Source organism: Typopeltis vanoorti, chromosome 17 (genome assembly GCF_054136105.1).
Source record: "Typopeltis vanoorti isolate ZY-2024b chromosome 17, IOZ_Tvanoo_1.0, whole genome shotgun sequence".
Taxonomy (NCBI): Eukaryota; Metazoa; Arthropoda; class Arachnida; order Uropygi; family Thelyphonidae; genus Typopeltis; species Typopeltis vanoorti.
In genome coordinates this window covers 59,247,501-59,265,576 of record NC_143565.1, presented here as the reverse complement: position 1 = coordinate 59,265,576, position 18,076 = coordinate 59,247,501, and the positions used below count along the sequence as shown (strand labels likewise).

At 35.6% G+C, this 18,076-nt stretch overlaps 1 protein-coding gene across 1 annotated transcript in view; it reads left to right on the top strand.

Annotated features, from left to right (window-relative positions):
* LOC150097433 (uncharacterized) overlaps positions 1-18,076 on the top strand; it is a 364,972-nt gene that overhangs the window by 296,577 nt on the left and 50,319 nt on the right. The window contains exon 7 of the mRNA XM_090407059.1: positions 929-1,043. Within this exon, the coding sequence (XP_090263185.1) occupies positions 929-1,043 (115 nt within the window). The remainder of the gene's footprint in view (positions 1-928; positions 1,044-18,076) is intronic.

The window sequence follows — 18,076 nt, the reverse complement described above, 5'->3', positions numbered from 1 at the left end:
AATTACAATAATTTTGAAATCTATTGCGAAAGTTAAGAAGAAATATCTAAGAACAGAGAGAGAGAGAGAGAGGGGTAACTAATTCTTTTAACTGAAGAAACAGACGAAACTCCTTCTACTTCTTAGTTCCATCCATTTCAAATAATCCCTATTTTCTTGAAGACAGAGAAACTCAAGTTTTATTTCTTCCACTCATATAATCGAATTACTACCGCCCATTGCCAGATGGTTGGTTCCCAGCATTAAAGTAGTAACTCGATTGTACTTGGAGGAAATAGTTACACAAAGTTCTTAGTACGTAATCGGATTCCGGCAGCTGGTTGCGTCTCATTAGAGGTTGATAGGCATCTTGTCCGAGATCACCTACACTTCTTAGCCAGTATCATAAAATGGTGCGAATGAGTTATCTGCTTATTATCAGTGTGCTGCTTCGATAATTGAAAGATATGATAATATGTTAAGTGAAGGCGATTTCTGTCCGTCATTCAAGTGTCCATAGGAGCTGCTTGCATCTCATTTGCTCGTCTACATTGAAGTGAAATGGATATCAACATTTGTTCATTAGCACACGTTCAACTATTATTTGGAATCTATAGCAGCGAAATATAGCTGCGAAACAAAGAAAAACAAAATAGGAACATCCATCAACAAGAAATAGAATTTTTACGATTCATTTGTCTTCCATTTCAGTTGCTAAATGTAAAGAATATTCAATAGCTATTATTAAAAATAGTAACTATTTTGAGAAGGGTATTCGCAAGTGAAAATCAGAAAACAGGTATAACCTTATTATGTAATGTCGCTTCTCGTACTGTCATTTATGGTTAAATTCATTAATACCGAGAGAGAAGGCAAGATGAAAATGAAAATCGATCTACAGTTAAATAACTTAGCTTGTCTATAGTTCTCAACTTTATTTATATTATAGGTTTATGAAAAGATTGAGGATCACATGAAGTACGAGATTGCTCAGTCAGGTGATGCCACATGTGATGGTCTCTTTTCAGCTACTGAAGGAAGCAGAACGATGAAGTTAACCAAAGGTGAGTTATCCATGATGTTTCTTCGCAGAAAGAAATATACCACTATTTCACTATTCCGTGAAAAGTTTCAGAATATTTTTGAATGAGTGTATTGCTTAAAACTGAACTTCAAAAATATTATTCAGTAGTGTTATACCAAATCTAAATATCTAATTGCGTATTTTTCTAATTAAAGCGTTCTTATATTTTGCGACTCTTCTGTGCAGTTTGTACATCTCTTTTGCCCCCATTGCTAAGATGAAATTACCCATGGACAGATGAATTTTCTCTATTAACAAAGATGTATAAAGCATTCCTGATTCTATTCATCGTTTCTTAAAACCTTGCGGCTTCAAGAGCTCTGTATTCTTTACTGAATTCAGCTCATGGTCTGTGTTTTTCAAGTATTTTTTAATTTCTGTATTGATGCAAATCAGTCAGCGTAAATCTGTACTGATCATGCGTAGCTTCACGACGAAAGCAGTTTTGTGCATATTTTATAAATATGCACAGATGTTCTCTCTGCTTGGTATACGAGTACCACATGAAGAGTTGTTGAGTATTATATTTTCCCCATTTCTTAGAACTTTCAATTAAGAATCCATTGATATAAACACACTGTTTCGAATTCATAGACCCTCTTCACAATTCACGAAGATTTATAACAACAGAGTAGTTTATGTTGAAAACTCTATATACCTCTTTAGTAAGCCATTGGTTTGAGTGCGAAATCAAAATCTGTAAATAAAGGAAAAAGCTTTAACATACACTTTTATATTCAATTTTGATTTTTTTTTTTTGAATTTGAGACCAGTTTAACATAAGCCTGATTGCGCGAAAATTTAGCTTACCCATTTTCAGAACAACTGGCTGTGTGTATGAATTCCACTATGAAGATAATAGTCTTCGTCACCTTGTGTTAATTCACCACGATGCTTCTTGGAAGCCTGGTTCGAAAAATTCGAGTTTGGTCTCTAGAGTAGGATTCCGGATTTTTTTTTAAATTTTGGCCTGCCCATAGCAATAATAGTAATGTACACAGAATATATATTTGAGCATACATGTTTATGCTTCATTGTAAAAGGCACAATGGAAAACTTACAGTTATCCATTGCGTATATGTGGATGAGAGATCGTAAGTTGTTCATGAGGAAGGATGACAACACAAAAGGGATTAGGCATGCGAGAAACGCTTGAATAACCTAATCTATGTGAGACTGGTCCCTTTTCAGAGTTATCCATGAAAAAAAAAAAAACTATAAAATAACCTATTATAATTACGGCTATTTTGCCTACTTCAGTTTAGGAGTGCCCCTGTTTAAATGTCATTGGCTATTTACTCACGGATTCTTAGGGCATTGTAGATGTAAATTTACCAAAAAGTATATGTAGCATAAGGAAGAGAAATTTACACATACCTTTTTTCTGGATGTTGCGGCTTTTCTTCTTTCTGCGATGTCCAAAAACTACTGAGTGTGTGGAGGGGGGGGGGTAGGCAATTTGGGAGAATTAAATTAGAAAAACGCGGGTTTTTTTCAGCAATATATATATAAAAATATATATTATATTATTATGTTATATAGGGTGGGGAAAAGGTGAAAGGGTTGATTTTTTATATAGGGAGGGGGAAGGGGAAAGGGGGTTGACGGGGTGCGGTTCGTTTCGACTATTCTTGGTCGTCATCTGAACACATTGGGAAAGTGAATGCTATGTCAGGTCGGGTAGGTGCTTCTGTTTTTGAAGTGTTTGTGTTATCGCCTATTGGTCGGGGTTGTGACCTTAATTTTATGTTGTGAAGCTTCCAAACTTCGGAGATTATGTAGGGCCTGTGTACGTTGATAGAGTTCGCGTCACATTTTATGGCTATTGTTTCCGATATTCTAAGCATTGTTTCATTATCTTGTCTGTCTACTATATGATGACCTTGTCATCTGCGGGGTGTTTTTGTTCAAGGGCGTGAACAGCTATTTCCGTTTTTCCTGTGCTTTGTATTCGATTTTTCTTTTTCATCAAAACATCAAAAAGAAAAATCGATATATATATAAAATAACGATATATATAAAAAAACCTATATAAAAAATCAACCCTTTCACCTTTTCCCCACCCTATATAACATAATAATATAATATATATATATATATATATATATATATATATATATATATATATATATATATATATATATATATATATATATATATATATTACTGAAAAAAAAACGGGTTTTTCTAATTTAATTCTCCCAAATTGCCTCCCCCCCCCTCCACACACTCAGTAGGTTTTGGACATCGCAGAAAGAAGAAAAGCCGCCCCAGAAAAAAGGTATATGTAAATTTCTATTCCTTATGCTACATATACTTTTTGGTAAATTTACATCTACAATGCCCTAAGAATCCGTGAGTAAATAGCCAATGACATTTAAACAGGGGCACTCCTAAACTGAAGCAGACAAAATAGCCGTAATTATAATAGTTTATTAAGAGGAGTAACATGGGAATTTTCCCAGAAATAATATACATACTATAAAATAACCTCTTAAAAACGATAATATAACCTCTGTTTAAAAAAAAAAAAAGAACTTTTTGATACTACTTTAAACTCATATAAGAATGTAAATATTAGATCGTTATCTTAATCGATAATTTAATGTTCCTATTCTCAGAAATCGAACAATATATCAAACAACTTGAAACTGACTGTTATTCTCTAGTTAATTTTGATATGTTTAACGACTGTCGCGAAAATAATTGTTCAGGTATTAATCTTAACACACTGGAATCAAACAGCCACAACGCTGTGATGTTTATGACACTATAATGAAAATACTAACAATAGCTATTTACCGTGCAGACCATGGCCCAGTTGATATACTTTGACGGAGTTAAATGAAGTTCTAAAGGAATTAAAAATAAGAATGTTATATTAGTGAGTGATATAAATTTGATGTTTATAGCAAAGATTGAAGAATGTAAAATGTTATCTTCACAATGGGTTCCTACATATTATAGATGGCAATACGAGAAAAGCGAACACGAAAGTTGTATTTATCACATATTTCTAGGAAATAAATTGACGTATGATGTATTCTCTGAAATCTACTTTAGCAATATAACAGACTATCACCCTATAATACTGAATCTACAGCCTTTATTGATAATAGTAATATGAATTATGCAGTTAGCAATGAAAACATCGAAATTAGGTATTCATTTCTGGGAAAATTGTCCACTTAAGAAACTATTATTTTTATGGCTATTATAGCCTATTTTTATTTAGAAGTGTCCCTTATTTTAAATATATTGGCTTTTTTCCTCAAGAAATTTTTAGGGCATTATAAGTGTATTTTAAAGGAAAATATAGCAGAATAATTTAGGAAGAAAATTTTGTACATACCTTGTTTAGATGCTAGGATTAACTTATTCCCCATACTTCTGCTGTTAGGTTGTTAAAAAAAAAAGGGGGGAGGAGAAAATTTTGTACATACCTTGTTTAGATGCTAGGATTAACTTATTCCCCATACTTCTGCTGTTAGGTTGTTAAAAAAAAAGGGGGGGGGAGAAAACGTGGGGGGAGTGTTTGACGCAAGGCGGGAAGAATAATTTTTTTGAAAAATTGAAAAAAATTTTTTAAATTTTTTAATAATATATATACAAATATGTATATATAGTATTATACTTAAGGGCGCTTTTTTGGGGAAGGATTTTATGGGAAAACTGGGTTGGGGAGAGCGTTAACGGGCTGTGAGCCGTTTCGGTCGTGTGACCATCATCGGAACATTTTCGGAATGGGTGTAGGGCTATGCCACGACCACATGTTGTATCTGCCAAAAAAAAAAAAAGGACATTTGCTGCCGCTTATTGGTCGGAGGCGTGACATGATTTGTAAATTGTGGAGTTTCCAACATTCGGAAATTAGGTACGGACGGTTGACGTTGATTGAGTTTTCGTCACATTCTATTATTATGGCCTTGTCGATTTGTGGGATGTGTTTCAGTTCAAGGGCGTGAACCGACAAGCTGCTATTTCTGTCTTCCCTATACTCTGTATTCTATTTTATTTTTGATGTTGCGTTGTTTTTTTCTGTTTAAATGTTCCGGAATATGGATGTTACAGTCGCGGAAGTGTTCTTGTAGTCTAGTCCATAAAAATCTAACGGTAGGGCCTGTGTAAGTGATGTCACAGTCTTTTTGGCAAGGAAATTTGTAGACTACGTTATGGTGTTCAAATATTTATTTGTCTGTGAGCGATTTACTGGGTTTAAGGAGAGTTGCTAATTTTTAGTTCGTGGTGAATTCTAGCTAGTGTTTTTGAAAATGTATTTGTAGGCTTTGTATGTGTTTTGGATGTATGGCAATTTCATGACCAAACGTGTTGGGAAGTCAGTTTTGATTGTGTTGTTGTTATGACAGGTTTTTGCCGTTCTGTTTTCATAATTTATTAGTTGTATGGGATAGTTGCGATTTTTAAAAATCTGTGTTAAATTCTTTAGTTCCGTATTAAGATAGTTACGGTTAATTAAGAATTTGTAAGCATTTATAAATTATAATAGGATGACTGATTTTTTAACGGAATATGGGTGGTATGAACTGAAATGGAGATAGTTTCCGATATGTGTGGGTTTGTGGTATATTTTCGTGGCTATTTTGTTGTTGATTCTGATTAATGTCAGGTTTAGGAAATTGATAGATTTGTATACTGTTCAGTTTCCATGGTGAATTTTAGTCTGTTGCTGTAATTGTTGAGGTAAAGCGGTGATGTGTGTGTGTGGGTTTACCAATGCATAGAATATCATCCACGTATCTGCCATAAAAGGTGATGCCGGGGGGGGGGGGGGGAGTAGAAGTGATTCTATGTGTGCCAGAAATAATTCCGCTAGTTGTCCACGAATGTTTTGGCCCATAGGGAAACCGAAAATTTGAACATATATTTTGTTGTTGAACTTAAAGAAGTTGAATGATATTGTGAATTTGATCAGGTTAATGATGTCATTAGGTGTTAATTCTATGCGTGTGTGCAGGTGTGGTCCTCTGTGAGTAGTGTGTGTACGATGTCTAATGTTTCGGGAACATCCACGTTAGTGTATAAAGAAGTTGCATCTAATTAGGTGAGGACATCATCACGGGATGAAGTAATGTTATTTATTTTATGGAATAGGTCATCCGTATTTTTAATCATAGAATTAGACGTTGTAAGTAACGGTTTGATGAGTTTGGCAACAAATTTCGATAAGGGTGCTGTGGTGGTGTTCTTATAGGAGACTATAGGCAGAGCCGGCGCTAGTGTCTTTGACGCCCGCAAGCAATTTCTATCTAAGCACCCCTGTAACAATCCGGAGTGTGTGGTTCTTTTACGATAACAAAAATTTTAATTATTTGAAATTTCTTAAATAAATTTTGACAGAACAGCCACACGTTGGTTCGCTAAATGTAACGAACCGGGAGTGTTGACTAGGCAGGATAATCGTTAAAAACCCGTATATTCGAAAAATTCTCGAAAGTTAAAGCAAATTTTGATAAAGCCACTTCACTTTAATCGTTGAATATAATGATACAGGGATTATAGCCTTCTCACGGACCCGAATCGCTAACAAAATTAAAATGAATTTAATTAAAGTTAAAATTTATTTGAACTAAAGTTTAAAAAATTCTTGCATTTTACAAGTTACTAAATTCTTAGTAACTTGTAATAATTTTTATAAGTGGAACTAATTTTAGGAAATTAAAAGAAACTCAAGATAGATGAGAAAATAATTAAATAATTAGAACATTTAATATAAGTATTCAAAAAATAATATCTTTACAGAATAACAGAAAATAAATTAAATTACATAAATATACTTGCATTTTTTTTATTAAAATTTTAAGGTTTTTGATTTCATATTCACAAAATTAGAAATAATGGTCTTAACATCTAATTCCGCACATATATCATTTTCAATAGCTATTAACGCCAAACTAACAAGCCTTTTTTTGACATACTTGTTCTTAAGTAGGTTATTATTATTATTATTATTATTGTTCCGGGAAACTCCAAGGAGTCAACAGACTCATCGAGGGAGGCCCTAACATTATGTCAAGAACAACTATTCGACATTGGCACAGTATCTATCATACCTGGCTTTGAACTCATTCACGGTCGTAGCACCCACAACAGACTCTGGCAGCTTATTCCACTCATTCACCACTCTCCAAGTAAAAAACCTAGCTCTAACACCCTTGTCAACCACGCTCTTGCCCAGCTTCCATGCATGGCCCCTAGTCCTCCCACCACCAATCATATTTTCAAAAATATCTTCTGGATCAATCTTATAGAAACCCTTCAGTAATTTGAATGTCTCAATCATATCACCCCTCCTTCGCCTATCGTCCAATCTCTGCAACCCACAAATCTTCAACCTATTCTTATAAGGTTCATTCCACAGACCTGCTATCATCTTGGTCACTCGTCTCTGAATCCTCTCCACTTCCTCCCCATCACGAAGAAACCCTGGTGCCCATAACTGGGCACAGTATCCCAGATGGGGTCTTATCAAGGCTCGATACAGAGGAACAACAACTTGTTTGTCTCTGCATGTTAAAGTATTTTTCAGAAGCCAAGTGATTTGATGAGCTGATTTAGTCACTTTTGCAATGTGCGCCCTAAACTTCAGTTCCCTATCCACCAATACTCCCAAATCCCTGGCATCATCAATCTCCTGGAGTACGGTTCCACCAATGCGATATGCTGCTGCTATTCTTTTCACCCCAAAGTGCATAACCTTACACTTTGCCACATTAAATTGACATCCATTTTTCCTAGCCCAGTCCTCCAAACTATCCAAATCATCCTGTAAACGTTTGACATCCTGTGCACTCACAATTGCTCTCCCCAACTTTACATCATCAGCAAACAAGTGAACACTTCCTTTCAAATCCTTTCCTATATCATTGATGAACAAATTGAAAAGCAGTGGTCCAAGAACAGAGCCCTCCGGCACACCACTAGTCACAAGCCGTCTTTTAGACTCCACTCCTGAATAAACCACTCTCTGGTATCTCTCCTTCAATCACCCTCCTATCTATCTCACCAACCCTATATTTGTTCCCATCTGCTCCAGTTTACTGATTAGGGTTCCATGTGGTATCCGGTCAAAGGCCTTGGCAAGGTCCAGTGGTATCACTGTAAACCCATTACCCCTATCCAGTTCAGCCGTCACTGTGTTATAAAACGTGAGCAAGTTACTGAGGCATGATCTACCCTTCACAAAACCATGTTGTCCCCCATACAATATCCCATTTTCATCTATCCAATCCTGTATTCTTTTCTTGACTAATTTCTCTAAGATCTTGACAATGATTCCTGATATGCTAATCGGTCGGTAATTTACAACAGCAGTCTTGGAACGACCTTTATGCTGTGGAACTATTTTCCCCTCCTTCCACCCGCTCGGGACTAACCCAGACCCGAGACTCAAATTAAACAAAATGGTCAAGAGTACTGACAATTCTTTAGCTGCTTCATTTACGACGCGAGCTGGTATACCATCCAATCCCACGGATGTATTGACATTGAGGTTATGCAATAGACTACTCACCTCCACTTCATTCACCACAATTCCCGTATAATCTACTGGTTCATTCATTACTGCAGTGTCACCACCTGGATGATATATACTTGCAAAATGCTCACTCATTAATTCTACAATATCTACTGATTCGGTTACCTCCCTACCATCGGTACTCTTTAAAATCAATCTGCCATATACATTTTGTCTTTTACTTGCAATATATCGAAAAAACTGTTTAGGATTCTCTTTAGCCTGCATGGCCAATGTTCTTTCGTAATCCGCTTTTGCTTTTCTTACCACGCTTGTTACCCTTCTGGCCTGCACTTTATACTGTTCGTGTGCCTGCTGGTCACCTTTCTCCTTAAATTCTCTCCACAGTTGTTTCTTTTTTTGCAGCTCCAGCTTAATGGTGTTACGCATCCATTTAATCCCTACTTGATTTATTATTCGGAATCTAGGTATACAATCAGCCATTGCCTCATGCAAACACTTCTTAACTGCCTCCCATGCACTATCAACTTCTAGTCCTTGCAGTTGTACATGCCATGGCACTGAACCAATCAAACTCCTAAGCTTGTCATACTTTCCAGCCCGATAATTCCACATGTACCCTGTCTTAATTGAAAATTCCACACATTTAGCCACCTCCCAAGTCAAGACCGTATGATCACTCTCACAAATTGGTTGCAATGTGGTCATATTTGTTACAGCCAAATCCTCAGATGTAATTACTAGATCAAGCACTCTCTGACCCCTAGTATTTTCCATTACATGCTGTCGCAGATAGTTATCCCTTAATAACCGCATAAAATCCAATTCCTTCCTCCCGTGTGTCCTCTCCTCACTCCAACCAATGCTACCATAGTTGAAATCTCCCATAATAATTACGCTCCTTCCACTCATTTCTTCTATTTGCTTGTGCATACTGTCACCACCATCTTTTCCATCACCTGGTCTATAGCAGCACCCAATTGTATATTTAGTTCTGCTAGCCAAATGGCCTCAAATGTGCTCTTTTCTCTATCCTGCAATTCAACTTCTATTCTCCTTGGCTGCAGCTCATCAGCTATCATCAACAATATTTCCCCCCTCCATTTTATTCTCCCTGTCATTCCTAAACGCACTATACCCATCACATTCAATCCCACTAGCTATATCATCTACAGTCAGCCATGATTCACTAATACCAATAACCTGTGGTCTGGAAGTGCCATCCATGGCCAAAAACTCTTCCTTCTTGTTCCTAATACTCCTAGCATTAGTGTACATGAATTTAAAACCCCACATTAGCCCAACCCTACCTTGATGCCTTATATTAACTATCCCACTCTGATTTGTTGTCCTTATTCGCTCGGGCATATTATATTCATTCATACATTCAACTGCCTCCCTAAGGACTGTATATCTACCCTCTCCCCTTAATAAATCTAGTTTCCCTGAATTTGCACATCCACCTACATTCAGCAACACTTTCTCAAGTCTCCTTACACCGTAACCATTCAGGTTTTAATCAATTTCAACTTGTAAAAGGAACGTTCACCGCTCTCTACACTAACAGTTAAGGTTAATAGTATTCTTAAAGCAATTGAAAAGTTAGAGAAAGTTAAATTATTGGACACAATAAAATTAAGAATATCGAAAGGGCTTTTGAATATTTAAATTATCCATCCGAAAAATATCCCGGAAAGCACATAACTCGTCATATAGTTCTATTGCATTTACGTTTTTATTGTCGCAGTCCTTCAAGAGAATCTCTAAATCTATAATATAATAATCAATTTCTTGATGATTATATGATAATTTCAAGAACTTGAAATTATCATATCTTTTAGTAGTTCAAAACGTTCTATTAATGAACACGTTGCAACGTCTAGATCTAGAAGTGTATAAAACACATTCACTCTAAATTTATCTTCTGGCGATTGTGGCGTTTCGTCACGAAGCTCGTAGTCAAATTGTCGTATCTTCTTTCGTCGTCGAACTTCAGTACCAGTTTTAAATTCTTGTTCTCCATCCACCTCTTCACTCAGTTATTTTGCCGGTTTTAGAACTTCTTTAAAATTTGTATCTGATCGATACGCTTGTAAGAATATTTTTAAGTTTTCGTCAGATTCTAAAGCAAGTGTAATGTTCATATTTTTGTCTTGAAGCATTTTACTCACAGGATTTATTATGTTAAGTAAACCATACCAAGTTATAAGAGAGCAAATAAATTTGTAGTCCTTTATTTTAGAACATAATGTTTGTGCTTCATGCTGAGTTTATTAAAATTTTCATTATTTAAAATTTCAAAAAGTACATCATAAATTTCTCCTAACTGATATCGTAGAGGGCAGATTGCATTCATTTTACTATTCCATCGCGTTTCTGATGGCTGTTTCAATGTTAATTTTTTTACCAACTTTAAAAGGATTGCCCAACGTTTGTAAGAGAATGAAAAGAATTGTATATTTCTTCAATAATTGCAAAGAAACTAATTGCATCTACAATCACTTTGGCTGCATCGTTAATGATTAAATTTAGAGTATGAGCAACACATGGCACGTAAAAAGCTAGAGGATTTTTGTTCAAAAGCAAATTTTGGAGCCTATATTTGCCCCATTGTCATACCCTTGACCTCGCATTGTCTTCAATGGGAATGTTCCATTTTTCCAGTTGTTCCATTATTGTTGCACGTAAACCACGTCCTGTGGAATCTGATAGATCTGCAAAACCTAAAACATTTTCCTTGATCTTGACAATTCCATTGTCACAGGAAACAAAGCGAATAATAATGGTCGTGTGTTCTGTTTTACTTGCATCAGGTGTGCAGTCTAAAATTATGGAATAATATTTAGATTTTCGAATTGATAATAAAATTGTATCCCTGATTGCGTTACTTAAAGTTTCCAATATTTCATTTTGACTGTCTTTACTCAAATAGTGTACTCTATTGTTTCGTTGTAGGGCCCTTTCAACATGATTTTCCATAACGGGATCAAACTTCCCAAACAGTTCGACTAATTTTAAAAAATTGCTGTTATTTCTTTCAAATAATTTATCAGATGATCCGCGAAAAGCTAAATTTCGGCTACCAAGGAATTTTATAATTTCAATCAAGCGTTCTAAAACACTCGTCCAATGTTTCGTTTCCATTTCATACATGCTTTGAGTCTGGAAATCAATAGTAGTTTTGTTTTTTTAAATTTTTATCAAGTTCCTTCCATTTTAAGAAATTTTTCATGTGAGTTAAACTAGTCTCATGTCTATGTAAAGTTGTACTTACATTTCTCCAATCGTTATAACCTTCTGCAAGACTCAGTGGGTGATTCAGTTGATTCAGTAGGTGCGACAAGTTTGTAATAAAAGCCAAAAACAGAATTTAAATTTTCGGAATAAATGAGCCATGTTCTTGGCACGAGCTCCCATTTCCCATTTTTCTATTATAATACGTGTCACCAAATTTACGACCATATGTATCTCTGGGATATATTATATTTTTATTTTGAACGGGCCCCATTTCAATTAAAACAACTCGTAATTTTTCATCAATATTTCCCCGTTCACCTGGATCTTCTAAAATCACAGGGACTAACAATGTGTTAGTTTCATGGTCAACTACAACTAAATCTTGTTGTAGTTGACTAAATCCTAACTATTTTTCACTTAAATCATGTTCAATTATCTTGTTCAACAGTTGCAGTAGTACCTTCATGCAAACTGGATGATGTGTTCTTAATATCTGCTTCTTTCGCAGCGTGACGCTTATGATTTTGTGCACCGGATAACTTTTTTGTTAAATTTTTGATTCCATTTCTATTTAATACCCACAAGAAATTATTACACAACACGACACAGAGACGAAATAATAGTCGGCACTTCGCTGCTGTCAGTAGCCTACTGAGATGCGTACCATATGACTGGTTAACTAGCAACAAATGTTTTGTACGAAAATTCGTTTCTGCGCATAAAAACTGTTCACCATTTCACTTTAGATAGACTGCAATAGACACAACATTCTGCAGGCAAGCATTTAGCCTGCTCTAGCTGCAAAATTTTAAACAGCCGGCTGATCAAAGAGGCGGCAATATACATTTTTTTTAATTTTTATTCAGTGTATACGGCCTAATTTATTTTTATATTGATCATTCTAAGAATTTTTTTGGTTTTATGATAAAAATTTTGTTTCTTAAAAATTAACTTATGAACCGTTCCCTGGCGGCGGCGCCCGCATGCACTGCATGCTCTGCATTCCCGCTTCCGTCGGCCCTGACTATAGGCCGTATCGGGTAACCGTCTTTGTGGGTTTTGATGTTCCCGAACATATAAGGGGTACGTCTGGTGCGGGAGGTTGTGTTTTTCAATGTGGTTTTATTTATCTTGTGTTGACTTTTTAAGGTGTGTAGGGTGCTGCTGATTTGTTTTATGAGGTCGGGGTGGGATCATTTTGGATTTTTTGGTAAGTGTGTTGGTCGTTTAAGAGGGCCGTTATTTTGTTGTGGTAATCGGTTTTGTTGATGATGACTACAGTATCCCCTTTGTCTGCTTTTGCGATCATTATATCCGGGTTCATTCTTAAAGATAATAGGACATTTTGTAGGTTGGGAGTAATGTTGGGTTTCACTATTATTTTGCTATTTATAATGTTGTTTATTTTCTGGAATATATTATCTCTGTGGGGTCATTTTCAAGTTTCGCTTGGACTTCGATGATGACGTCTTTTCTCGGTACATATTTTGGGGATACAGCAAAATTAAGTCCTTTGTGCAGGATGGTGATTTCGTCGGGTGTGAGAGTGTGGTGTGACAGATTTATGATAGAGATGTCTTGTGTGGGTCGCGAGCCGGTGATGTCCGAAGGAATGGCAGCTGTACATATAGTGTATTTGGTGCCTGTTAAGCATTCCATTTTTTTGTGTGCTGGTCTTCTATTAACTGCGTGTAGTCGTTGATGTGTGTTTGGGTACTCTCAGAGAAACCAGCCCATTCCTTAGGGATCAGTAAAGTTTTCAATCTACGTTTTGTATTGTAGATGTATGAGTAAGCTTGATATTTCTCTTTGAATCTGTCATGTATGACCTATTTGATGAGAGCGCGTGATGCTCGATTGAGGGTTGTATGGTTATAAAACACAATTAAATATGATATTTATTTCTGGGAAAATTCCCATGTTACTCCTTTTAAAAAACAATTATTTTTACGGCTATTATAGCCTGTTTTTGTTTAGGAGTTCCCTTATTTTAAATACATTGGCGTTTTTCTTCAAGAAATTTTTAGGACATTATAAGTGTATTTTAAAGGAAAATATAGCAGAATAATTTAGGAAGAAAATTTTGTACATACCTTGTTTAGATGCTAGGATGACCTCATTCTCCATACTTCTGCTGGAGAAAACGTGTGGGAAGTGTTTGACGCAAGGCGAGAAGAATAATTTTTTTGAAAACCCGGGTTTTTTTTTAAATAGTATATATACAAATATGTATATATATTATTGTTTAAATTATACATTTTTGGTCGTTTTATAATAGAAATACAATTTTATTAATACAGACCAGTATTTTACAATAAAAATATTTATTCAAACCTGCCAGTTTCGCCAGCAAACTGTCTGGCTTTTTCAAGGCATTACAGAGATATGAAAGTTAGTAAATGCAAATTAAAAGGAACATAAAAAACGTTGTAAACCAAACTAGTATCTATGGTTATCAATCTGAACTACAGGTGTTTGTTGTAGACTTGTAATGTGATTACTGGCTAGCTGTAGTTCAGATTGATAACCATAGATACTAGTTTGGTTTACAACGTTTTTTATGTTCCTTTTAATTTGCATTTACTAACTTTCATATCTCCGTAATGCCTTGAAAAAGCCAGACAGTTTGCTGGCGAAACTGGTAGGTTTGAATAAATGTTTTTATTGTAAAATACTGGTCTGTATTAATAAAATTGTATTTCTATATATTATTGTTCTTAAGGGCTCTTTTTTGACTAAGGGTTTTATGGGAAAACTGGGTTGGGGGAGAGCGTTAACGGGGTGCGATCCGTTTCGGTCTAATCGAAATTCTATTATCTAATCGAAATTAGTGTAACAATTATAAGAGATTTGAGAATTATATATAAAATTTATCATCTACCACATGATGATCTATTAGTTGTAAAACACTTATATGAGAAATTCATCAAAATGATTAAATATGCGAACAGCAAATCGTAATATAATTATTATTATTTATTAAAGGTAAGATTTTCCAATACGCAGACGATACAGCGATAATATCCATCCATAATAACACAAACATAGCCCAAACAAATATGCAGCATGACTTAAATCTGATCACAGACTGGCTCACGAAAAATTCCATACACCTAAACTCAGATAAGACAAAATTAATGATATTCAGAAATCCACTGACTCGACCAGTTGATAACAAATATATAACGATCCAACATCTACACTCCAACATAAAAAACACACAGAACAGCGAAACCACTACAATTCAAATTTTTGAAACAATACGATACCTTGGAATTTACTTCAATGCAGATATGAACTGGAATAGCCACATAAACCATCTACACAACAAACTCCGAACAATAACTGGCAAACTCCACAGGTTAAAAGACATAGTTCCCACACACGCCTAAAAATACTAATATACAAAGGACTATGCCAAAATATACTAAGATATGCTATAACAACGTATGCTTTCAGTGCACCCTACAAACTAAATAGATTAATGTCGTTACAGTACAAATACAGAAACTGATCTTTGGGGAACAAAGAGAGAATAACGACTTTATATACACTGAAATGTCAGAACACAAAATACTGACAGCAAAACATTTATGTCACTATGCGGCTTTGCTAAAACATTATTTCGATGCCAACTACAGGACAGTAAGAAATATATATTGCATAACAAGACCTCAACAACTAATTACATCACATATAAATACCATAATCACTAAGGAAACGCCACACGAAACTTATACATCCCAAACATGATAAACAAATTACCTTTTGAATATAGAAACCTTACAAACTGCAATAGCCTGAAAAGAGCATACTAATGATATCTAAGAACATACTATGAACAAGAAACATGCACCCAAAATACCATATAAACTTAATGACACACAATATATTCGTTCAGGCTTCCAGTTCAGCGACGCATGAATACATTCCAAGGTAGTGTGTGTGTGTGTGTGTGTGTGTGTGTGTGTGTGTGTGTGTGTGTGTGTGTGTGTGTGTGTGTGTGTGTGTGTGTGTGTGTGTGTGTGTGTGTGTGTGTGTGTGTGTGTGTGTGTGTGCGCGCGCGCGTGTGTGTGTGTGTGTGCATGTGTGTGCGTGCCTGCGTGCGTGCGTACGTGCGCGCGCGCGCGAATTTCTCAATCATAGATTTCGTAGCTTCCCAACACAGCAAACAAACCAATAAATAATAACTGACTGGTGTCATCCTCAGATAAGCTTACATATAAGCTTCGAGGATAAAAGCTGAGAAATTATTTCTCATCCAAGATAAAAAAAATAAAAAAAAAATTACGTATCATATGTAACCAATTGCTTTACATGTAGTATCACATGTAAACCAATGTATGTAATGTATGTATTATATGTAAACAAATGTATGTTAAACAAATATAAGTAATGTGTCATATGTAATCAAAGGTATGTAATGTATGTAATAAATGTAACAAACGTATGTAATAAAATAAAAATAAATAAATAAATAAATTACAGGTATCTCCATGGAGTCAGTAGACTTATCACGGGATACCCAAACTAACAAAACAATAAAAAAATAAAAATAAATTACGGGAAACTCCAAAGAGTCCTTAGACTCATCGAGGGAGGCCCTAAACATCATGTCAAGAACAACTATTCAACATCCACACAGTATCTATCATACTTTGCCTTGAACTCGTTCACAGTCATGGCACCCACAACAGACTCTGGCAGCTTATTCCACTCATTTACCCCTCTCCAAGTAAAAAACCTAGTTTTAACAACCTTGCTAACCACACTCTTGCCCAGTTTCCATGGATGGTCCCTAGTCCTCCCACCACCAGTCCTGTTCTTTCTGAAAAATATCCTCTGAATTAATCTTATAGAAACCCTATAGTAATTTCAATGTCTCAATCATATCAACTCTTTAAAATAAGTAGTGGGAAAAAAGGATCTTCTCCTACATTAAATTACAGATGACCTAAAAATATAATAAGGACAAAAGCAAATCAACGTATAGGAAGAATCCCTACAATTTACTGTTTAAAAATAATTGTAAAAATTTTGCTAAACGCTTAAATAAAAAAATAAAATATGCCAAAACAAAACTACCTCCAATGGAATTTCCTTTTTGTATGAACCATAAAAGTAAAGAATGGAGAAATATTTACTTAAATTATTCGGTTTTAAAACAATGTGGGATCTAATATCCCCTTAATTTAATTAACGTTTATATCGCCGAAATGAAGCCTATTTGCTCTTTATATTTAAGTAACTTAATGGGTGCACCTTTTGGACAACTCGTATAGCAGAGTATACAAGTTCTTTTCGCTATACCCTTTGGTATTAATTTGGTCTAGCTACTCACTAATGAAGCCTCAATAAAGGCTGAAACCAAGCCTCAATAAAGTCTGGATAGTGACCTCCCACCATGATGTAATAACAGCATACATTTCCTAGGAAATGTGTTTTTACATTATGGAAAATACCAAGAATAGCGATCAGAACTTTACCCACTTTTGCAACGAGTTGCCCGTGTTTGTACTACGTTCTAGGACTACTTGCATTTAGCTCACGCTAGTATTCGCCGGTACTTTTATAGTTTTTTATACTATATTCAGCATGAAACTCTCTGATTCCAATCTTTGAGTTTCTTATCTGGTTTTAAAACAATGTGAGATCTAATATCCACTTAATTTAATTAATGTTTATATCGCCAAAATGAAGCTTGTTGGCTCTTTATATTTAGGTAACTTAATGGGTGCATCTTTTGGACAACCTCGTATAGCAGAGTATACAAGTTCTTTTCGCTATACCCTTTGGTATTAATTTGGTCTAGCTACTCACTGATGAAGCCTCAAAAAAGGCTGAAACCGGTGGGGGGGGGGGGCTATTATGAGTTTGCTCTCTTAAGGTTTTTGCCTTAAGGGAGAAATTTGAGTCTCCGGGAAACTTTTTTCCGGCCTGGCCAGTGAGGGGCTTTGTCGGTGAATGCTTTTCTTCGGAATATGAGCAGTTCTGATCGGTGGTGGTGGGTGGAAGGCCATCACTGAGTGTAGCCAACGCTGAGATGGACGGTCTTTCGCCCACAGTTGAGTGGCCTAGGGATCGTCCGAATTTTTAGAGACGGCTTTACTTATTCATAAGGTTGAAACCGGTCTGGGTAGTGACCTCCCACCATAATGTAATAACAGCATACATTTCCTAGGAAATGTGTTTTTACATTACGGAAAATACCAAGAATAGCGATCAGAACTTTACTTACCTTTGCAACGAGTTGCCCGTGTTTGTACTACGTTCTAGGACTA